The sequence below is a fragment of the Acanthaster planci genome, linkage group LG06 (genome assembly GCF_054643075.1).
Source record: "Acanthaster planci isolate LZ-2023a linkage group LG06, COTS_SCS, whole genome shotgun sequence".
NCBI lineage: Eukaryota > Metazoa > Echinodermata > Asteroidea > Valvatida > Acanthasteridae > Acanthaster > Acanthaster planci.
In genome coordinates this window covers 3,372,479-3,388,956 of record NC_141782.1, presented here as the reverse complement: position 1 = coordinate 3,388,956, position 16,478 = coordinate 3,372,479, and the positions used below count along the sequence as shown (strand labels likewise).

Below are 16,478 nucleotides of genomic sequence, written 5' to 3'. Positions count from 1 at the left end.
ATTTTCTGAATTTCATGAATAGATCTAAATAGTCGACTTTCCAATGACATCAAAGATGGCTGCGCCCAGGGGAAGTCCGGTAATTGACAAGGAGAAAAAATATGACCGTCAGCTAAGGTAGCATTAAGAGCTTTAACTTAGTATTGTTATTTTTCTAATAATAGCAACGTATTTGGGGTTACGAGGAATATTGATTTGAATAAAGTCTCCACTTGTTAGATAGAGCTTCGTTGCCTGACATGCCTGACGACATGATGTACACGTACATCACTACATGTACCTAGGCTAGTATGAGTCGGAGGGTGATGATCACCTAGGCATAGTCCCAGGCTGGACTCCCTCCGTATCATTGGCCCTTGAACCAAAAATATAGAGATTCCACGAAAGGGCTTTTGAAGTTGTATGAAATCCTTTTGTCGTGTATGGATCACTCACAACATCAAGTTAATCAAACCACCGATGTATTACTTTGGGTGATTTCCAGTTTGTAGAATTTAAATCTGTGAAATTTTGGTTTCAATTTGGGCCATTCATTTTCTACAGTGATTCACTCCTGATTGTCATCTGATGCCAAACTCAGTCTGGATCTGTAAAAATGTCAGAAGGTTTCTGGTTTGCAGTTCTAAGTAATTGGAAAGCACCCATGATTGTGGGTACCAACATGGTACCAACGGCATGCTACATACACGTGTACAGCATGGATATGTTCCATCACAGTTGTACAAGTTTAACCATTGTTGCATGTTGCCTGCGTTGTAGGGGTCCATGGTAATTTGTACACCCGAGGGGACAAATGGCACTCGAGGCAAAGCCGAGGGTGTACAAAACCCATGGACCCTGTCACTGAAGGAATTGGTTTGTTATACACGGCCATAGATTTCATTGCAACAATCTTATGCTAGATACATGTAAATATTAAAAAAAACACTTTGACAAATTGAAACACATGAACAGGAAATTAGATATTAAATTTCAACCAAAATTATTGATTGTGACGTCCTTTGTTTACCTGGGGGGGTGGGAATCTAGGATTTATAACAAACTTGTTTAACAAAGAAACCTCAGATTCGTAAAGCACTGGGGGTTTTGTCGACTGGTTGAATTTCAAGAAATTACTTACACCAAATACTGTTGAGAAGTATTGACAAGATTGAAGAGCAGACGAAAAGAGAAGCTGGTGATTTGGATTGCAGATGCAGAGATCAGAGCATGCGCATCTCCTACAGTAATTGGCTTGTTCTAGTACCACTGCGGCTATCCACCCTCGTACCCAAGATTACACAATTACAACGCAGTAGACACGACACATCAACTCTGGGAAAGATCACCATTATCCATCATTTTTTGCAGCCCGGCAACATCGCCAGTGTGCACGACATGTGAATGATACATGCGGGCTTGTAGCAAAGCACGTGATCAATTCGTGACCAATAAAAATTCACTATCTATGACCATGGCATAACAAAATGAATAATAGACTGCGATAGTCTTTGTACAAATACTGTACAAACTTCCCCTGTGTGTCCTGCTCAAGGTAATACTAATGTAAAATCGGTGTGTAACAAAAATGAGCCCCAGTACAAAGACATGCCTGTGACATTTTCTGTGAGTTAGCCTCGGCTCTGGTGTGTAAAAATATGGGGCATGAAATTGAGACTATAGGCCCCGTTGCAAGAGATTCCACCATTGTCTAATGGCCATTTTGCCAGTTGGCAACTCTTTACAAAAAGAGGAATGAATGCCACATTGGACCATCATAAGTTTGAAGTGTCATATAACCCAATATACATGTATTTTAGGGTAATTTTAGTGAGGAAAGGGCATCCATCATACCAGTAGGGAAAGGTTATAAAAGTAGGGTAAACCTGGTGGTCTTTGCAACATTTGAAAATTGTGATGGTCAGATATGGAATTCTTTCTTAACAAACATGACAAAGGCATCATGACTTTTTTCATGGAATCACGACAAAATTAGTGTCCCAGCTTTGAAAGTTTTATACATTGTGTCCCTTTTGTATAGAATCGCTCTTTGATATGAGTAACCCATCGTATGGTGTTCCATTGCATGCTTGGTAACAGGTTGTGGGGAGACCATGGACAAGCAGCACTTGAATCGGCCCATGTGTGCCTCATCAATGCTACTGCTACAGGAACAGAGGTCCTCAAGAACCTCATCCTGCCAGGGATCGGTTCCTTCTCCATCGTCGATGGCAACAAGATCAAAGGGGAAGACATCGGCAACAAGTACGTGCTCACATGCTTCCGTTCCATGTACCTACTGGTACCTAGTGTGGACATTCCTCTGTTTTCGTGCAGTGAAAAAATACTAATTTTTCTTGCATTGTGAACACTTGTTTAAGATGTTTTTTTGCTGATGGTTTTCCTGATCGTTCCTCTGAGTTTTGCTGTTAACAACTCTTAACCCCAAAAAGCTCATAAAGTGGTTTTCTAGAAAGGACTAACTTGTGAGGACTTGGCTGATACATGTACTTGTTCATGTGGTCCACACAAAGTTCACACATCCTGCATTACATGGACCTTCAGTGTTGTTCACGGGTCCACACTAAGTACATGCTTGTACATGTAAGGTTTACACAAAGTTGTGTGAAGATGGGCTGGGTTGGGTACAGATGGGGTGAGTATGGTCAGATTTGATTTATTGGATTTTACTGGATGGGATTAGATGTATAAACCACACTGGGTTAGACTTGGCTGTGATGTTGGGGGATGGCTTTCCTTGGGCAACATGCATTTAGCTACATATTATTGCACGTTACGTTTTATCCTTCATTTCATGAGCACACAGTTTGTTTTTTAGAGAAATTGAGTACAAGTACTGGTCAAGCTAGGGCCTGCCTCTTTCTTCAGAATCGCTGGAAATACTCCACTGCATCACCGGGATCACTTTAAGTCAGCCTGTGGTACTTGGTGTAATCTTGTACATGTTGGTATATGTACATGTACAATGTATGTACATGAACACGTATGTCTGTGTGTACATGTAAGTGCTTTGGTGTAACAGTACTGCATTGTGCTACTGGAAACCCATTACTTAACTTGCCACCCTCACCACTGAAAACTTCACATCTCATTGCAAAGAGAGTTTGTCACTTTTTTTTGATACATGTCCTTTCCTGCTTCAGCTTCTTCCTCGACAAGGACAGCCTGGGCAGATCCAGGGCGCAGATTACAACGGAGTTGCTGCTGGAACTCAACAGTGATGTCAGGGGTGACTTTGTGGAAGAAGTAAGCACAGCGTTACCCCCATTCACTTTCAGTTGGTCCAATTTGCTCATTTGCTTTTTTACAGCCCCTTGATTCATTTTAATTTAAAGGTACATAAAACATTTTACGTAAAACGTTCTCAGAATCTGTGTTGCATATCATACACAGAAATAAGTTCAAATCCATGCATATTTTCTTTGCAATAAGTTCCATACAGTTTCACCAATATATTTTATTGTAAATCGAGTTTGATCTGCTACAGTTTTGCTAATTTTGCCAGTTACAAGTAGCCTTTGCACAAAATTAAACCGAGGCCCCGAGCCAAATCAGCCAGAGGTTGACTGATGGCTGCTGTTCAAATTGGACTTAGCCTCTGATTCATGTCTGGATTTAAGAGTGCACCTGCATGTACATGTACATTGTAACAGCATCAGATTCAGCATATCATTCTGCAAATATTTATGCAGTGTCCATAGTAGAATCTGGTACTTAGTTTCTATCTCAGTGAAGTTTGCTCTCCAGAATTCACCCAGTTTTTGAGATCTTTTAAAATGACCTGCATGTGCATTGAGGTCTTCTGACTGAAAAGTATACAGTATTTTATACGGGTCTAGTCCGTACGCCAGTAACATTTCCCCCATTAATGTACTAGATACTTTCAAGTTTCACTTTCTCTGTCATTTACAATCATTGGGCTTTTAAGTCAGAAACAAGTAGCTCTTAGTCTGCTCACTAATGCAAATCTGTTCATGTGTACGTGCAGCTATCGCGTGCAGTTGACTTCAGAATGGACCAAATGTAGGGAGGAGCTGAAGGTTATTCACAAGATGACACAGATGGCCAGATGCTCCAGGGAAACACTAATCTGTGCAATTTTCAGTATTGTGGATGTGTCAATGTTCCCTAAATGACAAGAGATACATGTTGTATGTTGCTGTTTGTACCTACTTTTAGAGCCCAGAGCAGCTCTTGGAGAACAACCCGCAGTATTTTACATCATTCAGTATTGTCATAGCTACAGATCTTGTTGAAAGGTAAGACGTGTGCTTGTACCGTTTGTAATTTTTGAAAACCTTTCTAGTTTGCGTACATGTACGTGTACTTCCATGCCATCTCTCTGTAACTAACAGTATGTAAAATGCCCAACAGTAAAAGATTAGTGCTGATAATTGCCAGCTGGGTTCTACTTTTTGAAGTTTTACCATCCTTACTTGGCCTGTGCTTGTGGTAGACCTTTGTTGTCTTTTATTTTTGGTCTACATTTTTCTACATGTACAAGTACATGACACTTCTTTACAGCCGTTGTTCCTTCCATTGAAATGATGGAGTAATTATACTAAGCTCCGTGGGATTATAGATAATTGCTGATATTGATATATCAGCAGCCCGATGTTGATAATACCGATATATTGGATTTTCGGAGAATGTTCGTAAGCTCAAAACCAATGGCATAATTCCAAACACCTTTTGCAGTTAGACGGCTTAGGCCCCTACCAATTGGTCCTAACCATGCAGCACGCGATAAGTCTGCTGGAATTTGCGTGCTTTTTTAATCTTCCCTAAACAAAAGAGCACCTGGCAACTCCAGCAGCCTGCTGTCAGAACGGGATTCAAATGCAAAGGCATGCATACTCCGGCCAGTCCGTGATCTGAGCAGTCCACTTCATGCATTGCTTCCCAGAACAGCAAGTTCCTCCTTCAACCAGGCACCATTGATGAAATTGCTACGCCACAATACGACATGAATATATATCACCCATACTACTGCGCATATGCAGAGAGGAAGCATGAATCTGATGCCTCATTCATACAAGTTCCGGCAATGGCTATTTCTTAACCACTCGACGATTTTGTCCGGTGTCATATATGCAAGAATACACAAGTACCACTAATGTTGAAGTCACAGCCATATGTAAAACAATCTTCGAGCTTCATGGCTTCCGGCTTTTAAAGCTCCGCTGCGCCGCGCGTTTAATAACCAATGAGGTTTGGCACCCAGACACAAGGGTGTTTGACAGTTTATTTATTTACGCTTTTTCCCTTGTGTGCAAAGGTGCCCTGCCAAATGTATGTAACAATGCAAAAAATCATCGCACACCACATAGCTGAATACTTTTTACTACTTTTTATAAGCTTTTGTGAAGAGAAAAAACAAATCAAAGGTGAATTTGCTGACTGCTATTCTTGGCCACGAAAAATGGAGACTTTTATTTCAAGACAAAATATTGTCAATAACAACAACAATTTTAGTATTATAGCTTCATTTTTTTCATTATATGGGCGCTTTCTATATCGATTCCAATGATAAATTGGTATCGTTCATACCGATATCAAAGCAAAATCAATATATCGGATATTATCGATATGTATTTGTTAACTAACAGTACATGCAAATGTAGAGTCACTGTCCCAAAAGCTATTTCAGAAATGCATTCTTCAAGTTCCCTGCGGCGCGCTGCTTTACTTTGAAATTCCGTATGTCTGTCCTTTGAAATTCATTATGTCTATCCAGTTCTCAACTGCCTATAACCACTCCCAGTTCAAGTGTAACATGAAAATTTGACTCATAATTGAAACTTGTCTTTCACTCCTGCACATACTTTTCCCTATTTACATCTCTTCCTCTTGTAACCCTCACCCTGAGTGGCCTTTTGTGCCTTATAATATTTGACTGTTATAAAAGTCCACCAAAATACTGGTAACAAAACGTAACTCCCTTATGCTCATTTCTGTCTGATTCCACAATGAATATTGTGCATATGATCACTATAAAGATTCCCATAAAATCTGTGCTGTATGTTGAATGCAACCTTGACAGGACCTTGCTAGATTTAGCAGCCACACTATGGAATGCTGGGATACCGCTGCTGGTGTGCAGAAGCTATGGTTTCATTGGTTACATGCGTTTGGTCGTGAAGGAGCACACAGGTGAGTATACGATTTGCACGCGGCTCTTCTTATGTTATAGTTGCAATGACCATGAGAATTTCAACAGGTATTTTTCCAGATGATTGAGTCAATGAGTCTTGTGCTCGCAATGAAACAGATGTGTACTAGTTGCAAAGATTTTGAAGTTGCAACATTGCTCATTGTAGTGGTTGAGTCTTGATTATAGCAAAGATTTTGAAGTTGCAACATTGCTCATTGTAGCGGTTGAGTCTTGATTATAGCAAAGATTTTGAAGTTGCAACATTGCTCATTGTAGCGGTTGAATCTTGATTATAGCAAAGATTTTGAAGTTGCAACATTGCTCATTGTAGCGGTTGAATCTTGATTATAGCAAAGATTTTGAAGTTGCAACATTGCTCATTGTAGCGGTTGAGTCTTGATTATACAGTAGAAGAGATTTCCAAACGTAGATATATGTATGCAGCACTGATTGAAAATTGGAATTAGTGAAAGATTTGAAAGGTGGCGAGTGATTTGCAAGTTGCAGATATTTTGAAATCGAAAAGATTTGTAAGTCATTGAGATTACAAGGGTGCAGAAATTCACACATGTTGCATTGTTTGTTGCAGTGATTGAGTCTCATCCGGACAATGCCAGGGATGATCTCCGTCTGGATTGCCCCTTCCCTGGGCTGGTGGAGTTTGCTGACTCCCTGGACCTCAGCCAAATGACCAAGCAGGTGAATCATATGTAAATATGTATATCCCTGTAGATCCAAACGCTAGGGCTGGGGCAAGAAGCGGAGAAGGTGGTTGGTTGAAACACCAACCATGCTCAATCCAGCGTAAGATTCTGTGTCATCAGAACTGGATCTTGTGTTACAGTTGAGACTCTATAAGACCATCATAAGACCCCACTGGGCCATCGCAGAACAATTCTGAGACATTCTCAAGACCGACCGACACAAGACCTTCAGTCAGAGTTCAAGTCACAAGCTATTCAAATAAGCTGCAACAAAGCATTGCTTTGCCATGGTTGTTTCCTCGTCTTCAACTGGCACTCCTTTGATTGTCTGCTCTTGATTAGTCCCTGTGCACAGATTGTTGTCAGTTGTAGCTGATAGCACTCTATTAAGGGCCTTGAAGTATTCAATGGGAAAACGCTGTTAGCAATGTACAAAATTATTCAACCGACTTAGATGTTTCAAAAATGTAATTTTTACACCTATTTGTGTTATTCCTTGCAGGAACACATGCATACACCTTATCTCATCCTCATTTACAAATTTCTGGAGAAGTGGAAAGCAGAGGTAATATTGTGTCTGTGCAAAGAGAGAATTAATTTTCTGACAAAAAAGCTTGAAATGCCTTACATGCAAAAAAACAGAAAACCTACACCTGTTTATCTGACATTGAGTTAAGATCACTCAAAAAAACCTGAGTTTCAGATTGTCAAATTTCCACCTTTTTATAGGCTCAAAAACTTTAATTTTGATAAAAGGTTTTGCCCTTACACCAATGTGTATAAAACTGGATGCTCAGTGTTTGTCAGAGAGCTTGCGAAAAAAATCACAACTTTCCTCAGGTGGGACTCGAACCCATGACCCCCTGTTTACTAGTCCAGATGTCTTAACCATTCGACCATCGAGTTTGCCGGGGTTGGCTGGCTGGACTGAGCCAGATGCAGCAGCGCGTACTGCAAATTTAAAAGATGTATTTTGCATTTGGAACATGTTATATTAATGGGTTTTGCCCCAACAAAACTTAACAAACTAGGAAAATATGCTCAGAAATCTCTAAGATGTTCACGACACATATCAAATGGAAGTTCGATTTGTTTTAGTTTTAATATTTTCAATTTAAATTGTTCAGTGAAAGTTTGTACTGAATATGTTACATGTACATTTCACACTGAGCAAGCAACAGGATGCTACAATCCTCTTGTTGAATGGTCTTATGTTAAATGCACCTGTTTTTTCTAGCACGGGAGTGACTTTCCCAAGAACTACAAGGAGAAGGAGAGCCTTCGCCAGATGATCCGCAGCGGTATCCTTGTCAATAAGGATGGTGTACCAGAGATAGAGGAGAACTTTGACGAAGCCATCAAGAGTGTCAACGCCACGGTGCTACCAACGCGAGTTCCCAGTGGGGTGCAAGACATACTCCGGGATCCATCGTGCGTCAATCTGACATCGGAGGTACCGCTATCAATTCATTCCAAGAAAAACAGAGAATTGTAACAAAGAGATAAAGTTTTAGCCCTAAATGTTACCGTGTTCATCAATGACGTACATGTAAATGTACCATTGTCATAGTTGGACTAACTGAGCAGAGGTCAGCGCTCATTCACTGTGTTTCGTCTCTTCTGAATTCCTGCATTTTTTAAGAAAACACTTGTAGGACAGTTTCTGTTGTTGCATCCCTGGTTTAAGCAATTATTTCCCTTCAGGGCCGAGCATGGTCTTGCTGTGCTTACTGCCCCACAGTCTCTATGAAACAGCTGAAGGCTCTCTGAGCACAAGATGAGCTGTGAAGCAGCGCTATGACATTGGGTCTAGATGTGACCTTTAAGGCCAAGGTCTGTGGTAGTATAGTGGAACGCCACAAGGAGGCCCGGTCCTATTATGAAACGGAATGAGCACCTGCACGGTACATGCACAGAGACGGAGGCAGACTCAGGAGGATATTTGTAGCCTTGATTTATTGGTGACCAGCAATGTCACAGGCAACCTTACAAGCTATATCCTGGAGTGACAAAAAAAACCCCATTGCCTGAAATAACAAAATAACAAGAGCTCCCAATGATCAAACTTTAACTATACACACTGCACATTAACAGACTATAGCATACATGTGTATCGTTGCTTACATAGGACACTTAAAAGTGAAAGGCAATGTCCTTACACATTATAACACATCAATATCACAAACTTGCAGGGTTGCACAGCCCCACAATTGCAAACCGTCAGAAATGCTCAGTCCTCCGGTTCTCTGCATCACCTCATAGATTCCCATGATGCTAGTCATCACAACATCCGCGATGCATGCCTTCAAATCACATCTGACCTGACCTGTTTTGTGACGATTTGCTTACAGCTCCAATGAATAACATGATGCTGAATCAGAGATTGAAATGTGAGTTCACGATGTGCGTTCATTGTGTCTGCAGAGTTCCTCTTTCTGGGTGATTGCCCAAGCCGCCAAGCAGTTTGTAGACAATGAAGGCAACGGCAAGCTGCCCTTACGAGGCTCCATCCCAGACATGACGGCAGACTCTAAGAGATACATCCAACTGCAGAGTGTGTGAGTTGCATTTCTTGTGCTGAACAATTGTGCTGTACGATTTTGCTTTTTACTTCTTGTGCTATCGTAATGACATGTGATGCCTTTATAGCACTTTATACCCAAAGGTGTCAAAGCACAGCACAGTTATTGCCCCTGTACATTGGGTCCTATTGCCGTGATTACCCAGGTGTGTAACTCTTCCTTGGATCATCTGATTTCCTTGGTTTTCACTTCGCACTAATGCCACTGAAAATTGAACTCTTTCATCAGGTACATATTAATACTCCTGATTGAAGAGAAGCTATTGTAGTAAAGTACCTTGCCAAGGAACACAAGTACCATGGCGCCTGCCAAGTTCAAAACTACTTAATATCACCCTCCTGAAGCCCAGAACCACAGGACCGTGGTACTTTAGTTTCTTTTGGTTTGGGTGGAACACTGTGGTTTTTTACACATTTATATGAAAACTAGTGCTCATGCTGAGCTGTACATGCACTAAACAGTGCACACACAAAGGACGATGTGACTATACTGCTGATTAGTAAAATGTCCCATCATTCATGAGAGCAAGGTAAAATACCAGCATTTTGTATGTACATGTAAGATGTGAATAAATACATGTACGTGTGATTGATGACACTTTTGTTCACTCATTGACTATTAGGAATGAGTGCCTTGTAAACAAATTCCCGTGAACTCTAGTTTTATCAAAACTTAGTGTCCAGTTTAAAACCTGGTACTTTACTTTTATAACCTGTATCTCTGAGGGAAATTTCTTCTGTGGGAATACATACTGCATGCATTTCACTTGGGCTTAGACAGTATTTAAGGTGGTTTGTGAATTTAATCCAACTACATGTACCTGATTTAAATTTCTTAATTTAAATCCAAACTTGTTTGACTATGTAACAAATGAAATAAACAAAAGGAAATTAATGCATATATAGCTAAATTTATTTGCTTTAGAATAGATAGATAAGCCAAATTTCTCCAGTTTTTATCAATATAAAAAAACCTGAATCAACTAAAAAAATATTATATAAATCTTTAAAAATCTGATTCAATTGTTTTTTTTGTGAAAATCAAAAAAAATCACCAACCCTGTTCATTCATGCACAAAGTCTTTTTGCATACCACATCAGATTTGTGACGCCTTCTCATGCCATCTGCATCCATTTTATCATCGGGCAAGGTTTATTTTTTACTTTATTTCATGTAGGTACATGGAGCAAGCCAAGCAGGACTTTGCAGCGGTCGCATCAAGGGTGCACCAGATCCTTGTCTCATTAGGAAAAGTAAGTCTGTCTACTTGTGCCCGTTTTAGCCTTGGGGGAGACTGTAAGCTTCCGATAGGGGTATTCATATAACCTTGGTGTACATGTTCCCCATACAGGTATATACCATAAACATCCAGGATGTGCAATGCCATCAGTTTACAGCATCAGTGGGGTCATTGTTTGCAAAAGTGGTCTTAAACAAATGGGTGTAGGTTATTTCTGTCTTGGATTCTTCAACTTTGGGGTAATTGAGACTTTTAGGATGAGTCGTAAATAGTTGAGGACAAGAAATGTGCTGTGAATTGTCAGTTTATTTTGTCTCCATGTCGCAATAATAAAATGTGGAATGCTGAGTGTGTAGTCATTGTCTTTTACCTGATTCCATTGGTATTTGCTGTACCACAGTCAGCTACAGTGAATTTTTATTGGTTGTGAATTGATCGCGAGATGTGCCATAAGCATGCGTGCACTATTTCAATCGAGTGCATTGGCGATGTTGCTGTGCTACAAAAAATGACAGATAACGGTGATCTTTCCCACGGTCAATGTGTCGTGTCCAGTACATTGTAATTGTGTAACCTTGGGTACTAGGATGGACAGCCACGCTGATACTATGCTTTAATTATTGTAGGAGATGTGTTGTGTGGGTACAGTGAAGTACTGTGTGTTATCATGACCATGACCGAGACCCGTGGGTTAGACGTCTATTCGTGCACCCAGCTATTCTCGTGAAACATAAGTATGCTCTAATCACTGTTTCTGCCATTGTTGTTTATGTAAGCGGTCATGTCGTCGATGCATGCTGTCCAATCTTGCCAGTGCTTTTCGATGGCATTTTGTGTTTATAATATTTTGAAATTCAGCCAGTCGACAGAAACCCCAATGCTTTATGAATCCCAGGTTTCTGTGTAAACCAGTTTGTTAAAAACTCCAAATTTCTCCCTCTTCCCAACCCCCCCCCAAAAAAACTAAAACCCCAAAAAACAGCTCAACAAAGGACACTGTAATCAATTATTTTCCTTGTAATTTAATGTCTAACTTGCTGTTCAAGTACACGTTTCAATTTCAATTCGATTGTCAAAGTGTTTTAATTTCTCTTGCATTAAACTATGCATGAATTACACATGTAAGGCCGTTCTAGTGTAATCTATTACCATGGTATAACAATACAATTGTTGCCTGCAGTGACTGGGTCCATTGGATTTGTACACCCTCAGGGGCAGATAGCACCCTCAGCTGGGCTCGGCAACAATTGTAATAGAGTACCGAAGTGAATACGTCACGCGCACAATTAGTGTGTAAAAGGCATGAGCGTGTGAACCAACACGCGCGCGTACTCCATTCGTTTGCACTGCACTTTCTGGTTCACAGTGACGTCACACTTCGGTACTCTATTGTTTTGCAGAAGTACTTATTTTGAAGGCGAGAATCTGCAGTGCCATAATTTTTGTGGGTTGCATAGGCCTACATGTAGTAATGATGTCACGTTTTGTTTACATGCCACTTTCCTACAGAGTCAGATGGGGCCCTCGGTCCACTGATCACCATAGAAAAGCACACACTGCAACAATGTACATGTGTGCTATCCTCAGTGCAAAGTTCTAAGGAAAGATTTCCATTTTGCGAAGTGTAGCAGTTTGCATCGTAACGCCAGTATGGATTTCAGATTCAAGGGCACCGAAAAGCAGACAGTTGTCTGGTTACTGAATGAAATTAGTGCTTGTGCAGAAAGTTGTTATTCTTATGACGTGAGCAATGCCTCTTTTATTTTCAGACTCCTGACAGCATACCAGACATGGAAATCAAACTGTTCTGCAAGAACACTCAGTTTCTCCGGCTAGTCCGGTGCCGGTCACTGGCACAGGAGTACACCAGAGACACCTGCAGTGCTTCTGATATAGGTTAGGATGCTGCTATCTTCAGGCGACTTCGATTATATATAGTTTGACCACTGGCAAAGTGCTTCTTACCACTGCATAAGTGGCATTCAGCTCCTCTTAATACTCTAGTCAAACATTTCTATGAAATCCAATCCTCACTCACATTTTGCCGTTGGCTGCTACTCTAGCTGCATTCATGATGTCTACATTTATTGTCGTGTCATTGGTTCCCTACATTGTACATAGTGATGATAGCCAGCAGTGACTAGACCCCAGCCAGCAATGACTCGTCGAACCATCCATTGTTCGAGTGTCATTGGTTGAACTTTATAGTTGGGTCATTCCATGAGGTTGGGGCACAATTTACGACCATTTTAATTGTTACATGGGTTCCTTATAAATGAACAGCTAATCCCTGCATGTGGATTCCAAATTGACATTGTTTTACATCTTGCAAGGCTGAATACAGAGGTGTGTGTTATTTTTACAGAATAAATGATCTACTCTACAGGTCATGACAGGTGGTGAAAGTTACCCATGTAACAAGGACATCGTCACAAATTGTGTCCCAACCTCATGGAATGACCCAGTTGTTACTTTAAACTTACCCTTGCCTGAGTTACATTCTCTAGTGCAAAGAACCCTATGTACATGTGCGAGCCATGCTGTGCTGAGTATTCTGTCAGGTATGATTTTTTCATAGTCATGGAATTTCCTTTTTTGTCTTGGTTCTTTTCCCTCATACATAGCATCTCATCTAGAGAATCCAGACAGTGAGGTGGTATTGTACGTCCTGCTGCGGGCTGCCGATCGGTTCTACAATCAGTACAACCGCTTTCCTGGTAGTTACGATGACCAAGTGGAAGGGGACACATTCAAGTTGAAGGTATTTTGTGATAACATCCTAATTTTTTTCAGAAAGCGTTGTAAACGGAGACCTATATTGTGCTAATTTGCGCCGTATGCCAGTTTTTCCTTTCAATAAAAATCGCTTTCTTTTTATGTAATATTCTGTCTCTGGTCTGAATAATGTGTTCTGGTTTAAGGGATTTCGCGAAGAACTGTTGTGGAGACATTTTCCCAGAAATCTGATAAGTGATAGTTTGTAAATAATCCAGTATTAGAGAACACTTTAATAATCTCATACATGTAGTTGCGAATGAAGGGTTTATTTCCAAAATGAGATATATCCATTTGAAAACCATACAGTATTTCCACAATGATGAAAGATTGAAGAGTTTTAGCAATGTGCCATGTGTCCCAAAACTTCTTGTTCACTATTTTGACTCATTCTAGTTGTGTTTAGCTGTCCTAAAGCTGTAGAAACTGACTGTAGACAACTAAGAGAAGATAGGATTCTGAAAGATACCAAAATGACGCTGATCACATTTTGGAAATAAACTTTTCAAATAGTTTTGATCGTCTCTATGACTGTGTTTCTGGTTGCCACTGTCAAATTACGAGCCCTCAAAGTAATGCATCTTTTTTGTCCTGGTGTTGTCCCTTAGAGCTGTGTTCATAATATCCTGCACGAATGGGGAGTCAACTTCACGATGAAAGATGACTACATCAATGAAATGTAAGCAGTCTGAATTAACAAAAACATTGAAAATGTTCATTAAAAAAGATGGAAGATGATTCGAATTAAAAACTTTACATGCGAAGAGAGAGGAATGACCTTTTGTCCATCACGAAATAGTCCTATTAAACAGTGATATTTCCTTAGTCACATTTGGCTGGTTTTTAAGTTTGAAATTGAAGTCGTTGCCGTTTTTCGCAATACATGTGTGTGTTGATTGATGAGGTGTCGGGGATAAGGGATGGAACACAGTCCTTTGCTTTAGGCAAGGGCTCCCCTTGTACCCACAGTTACCATCTTACCCCCCCATAGAATTTAGTGATGATAAAAAGAACTTTGTATTGCTTTAAATGAAAACCAGACCTCCTGTCCGTGCCCACTTTTAGACTAGTGAGGCTCCTTCCCTTCCCCACGTCTCTGTAATTTGTACCCAAGTTATTCTGATCATGCCCAGAAGGGTTTGTTCATGAAACATTAACCCTGTGAGCATTCTGGGCCCAGTGTTGTAGTAAAGACGATGCATAAGGCGCTTCCCAATACCAGGCACAAAACCATGCCAGGAGAAACTGGGTGCACAATGACAAAGGATTACTTTTGTTGGAGTTAATTTTACTAGCTTGTAACTTGAATTCAGGCTTGGGGTCTTGTCTGCAATTATCTGGGGCTGAACATGATGCTAGAGGAGAACGCCCAGCCAGATTTTTTAAAATGAGCAGGACATTGATATTGTTAAAGCTGTGTTGCATCATGGGTAGTGTGGGATTCATCGATTGTTTGGCTCATTTTACAATTCAGGTGTCGCTATGGGGCAGCAGAATTGCACTCAGTCGCCGCTTTCCTCGGTGGCGCAGCTGCCCAGGAAGTCATCAAGATCATCACCCACCAGTTTGTCCCCTTCAATAACACCTACATCTACAATGGCATCACGGCCACCTCTGCCACATTTCAGCTTTGAGGATGTGACAGTGCCGATGTACATCTTTAAAGGGAGCTAGAATCACCTATACCTGGACTGATGTCACTGTCCTGCGAATTGGCCGACCACTGCAAAGTCACACGTCCACAAGTTTCTGCTGTCAGAATGCCCCAGCTGCAATGAAGTTGTGGGGAAGATTATTACTGATAAGAAAACGTAGACTGAGTTATTGGAGACTTGCAGTGACCTCACAATGGTTTAGGTCGCCACAGTAACACCAAAGAAAATGTATGTGGTCCCCACAACTACAGACCAAGTTAGTGCATTTGTGTCGTGATGTATAATCCTGCAAATTCTAGCTGAGTCAGGTTTGCTCTTCGTAAGGGATTAATGCAGTTCCGGTTCCAATTTCAAAGGCAAAACATTGGGAATAGGTAATGCTTGACTCAGTTAGTATTCCACTGTTATCAAAAAGACACACTAAAAGAAATACATTTACAGCATGCTCCTCAGTGCTCCAGTACTTTGTCTTGCAAAATTCAGCCACAGCAAACATGTCCCCCGTTTTTCTTTAAGTCACTTGACCCATCAATATGACTCGTTTTGTGTGTTATGCACAAAGCACGGACTGGTGTTTGAAGTCTAGTTACTTTTTGGCTCAATTTTATGAAATTCTATGGCCAGAACTAAAAGCAACACATTTTGTTTACTGCATGCGAGTTGGGAGATAGAAATGATCAAAGGTCTCTGTTCATTGTGTTCAATATCAACGCAGATTTTGTTGGTAATGCACTTTAGCTTTCTAGAGTTTTGCACCTCATATCTTGCGTATGTTTGGACTTTAGTTTTATGAAAATGGGACATACATGTACAATTCCACCTCAATTTAAAACAACAGGTTGGCAAAAACTTCTCCATTGACTGTGAATGCTAGGATAATAGCTTTAGTAATAGATGCCAATAAAAGAAAAAGACCTATTGCAAAATGCGGACGTGAGTATGGAGCTTTTTAAATGTATACTGATTTTCATCAGGCTGTGGACAGCCAAGATCTTTAAGGTTGGGAAAAATTCCCTTTATTAAACCTTTTGGCTGTGAGGAGGCAAAATACCTATTTCAAGTTGCCCTGGTAGTTATGTAACACTGGCTAGAGTCTTCTTGTTGGCAAAGATACACAGTTGTCAGAGGCATTGGGATTAGCACTAACACAGGCATTCAAAAGTCAGATACACTAGTGCTGTTGCAAGGACCTGTTTGTAATCCCAGTGGAGCAGAGAATCTGATGGAGATAATGGGTCTCGAGCTGGACTGAGAGAGGGTGCTATTGAACAAATTGAACACTCCCAACCAATGTGGCTCTTTTCAACCGATGAAGGGGTACTTCTGCTCGAGGTGGATAATGAGCAGATCAATGAGGAGAAATACTGA

General features: G+C 40.6%; 1 protein-coding gene across 1 annotated transcript; it reads left to right on the top strand.

Moving 5' to 3' along the window:
- The first annotated feature begins 3 nt into the window (after window positions 1–3).
- Window positions 4–16,036, top strand: nae1 (NEDD8 activating enzyme E1 subunit 1). The gene is made up of 14 exons (XM_022245217.2): window positions 4–117; window positions 2,080–2,244; window positions 3,144–3,246; window positions 4,180–4,259; window positions 6,044–6,153; window positions 6,744–6,853; window positions 7,361–7,423; window positions 8,096–8,311; window positions 9,283–9,416; window positions 10,618–10,693; window positions 12,450–12,576; window positions 13,305–13,441; window positions 14,064–14,134; window positions 14,930–16,036. Exons 1-14 carry the CDS (start codon window positions 44–46, stop codon window positions 15,087–15,089), a joined length of 1,626 nt encoding a protein of 541 aa, XP_022100909.1. The 5' UTR covers window positions 4–43; the 3' UTR covers window positions 15,090–16,036.
- Window positions 16,037–16,478: the final 442 nt, after the last annotated feature.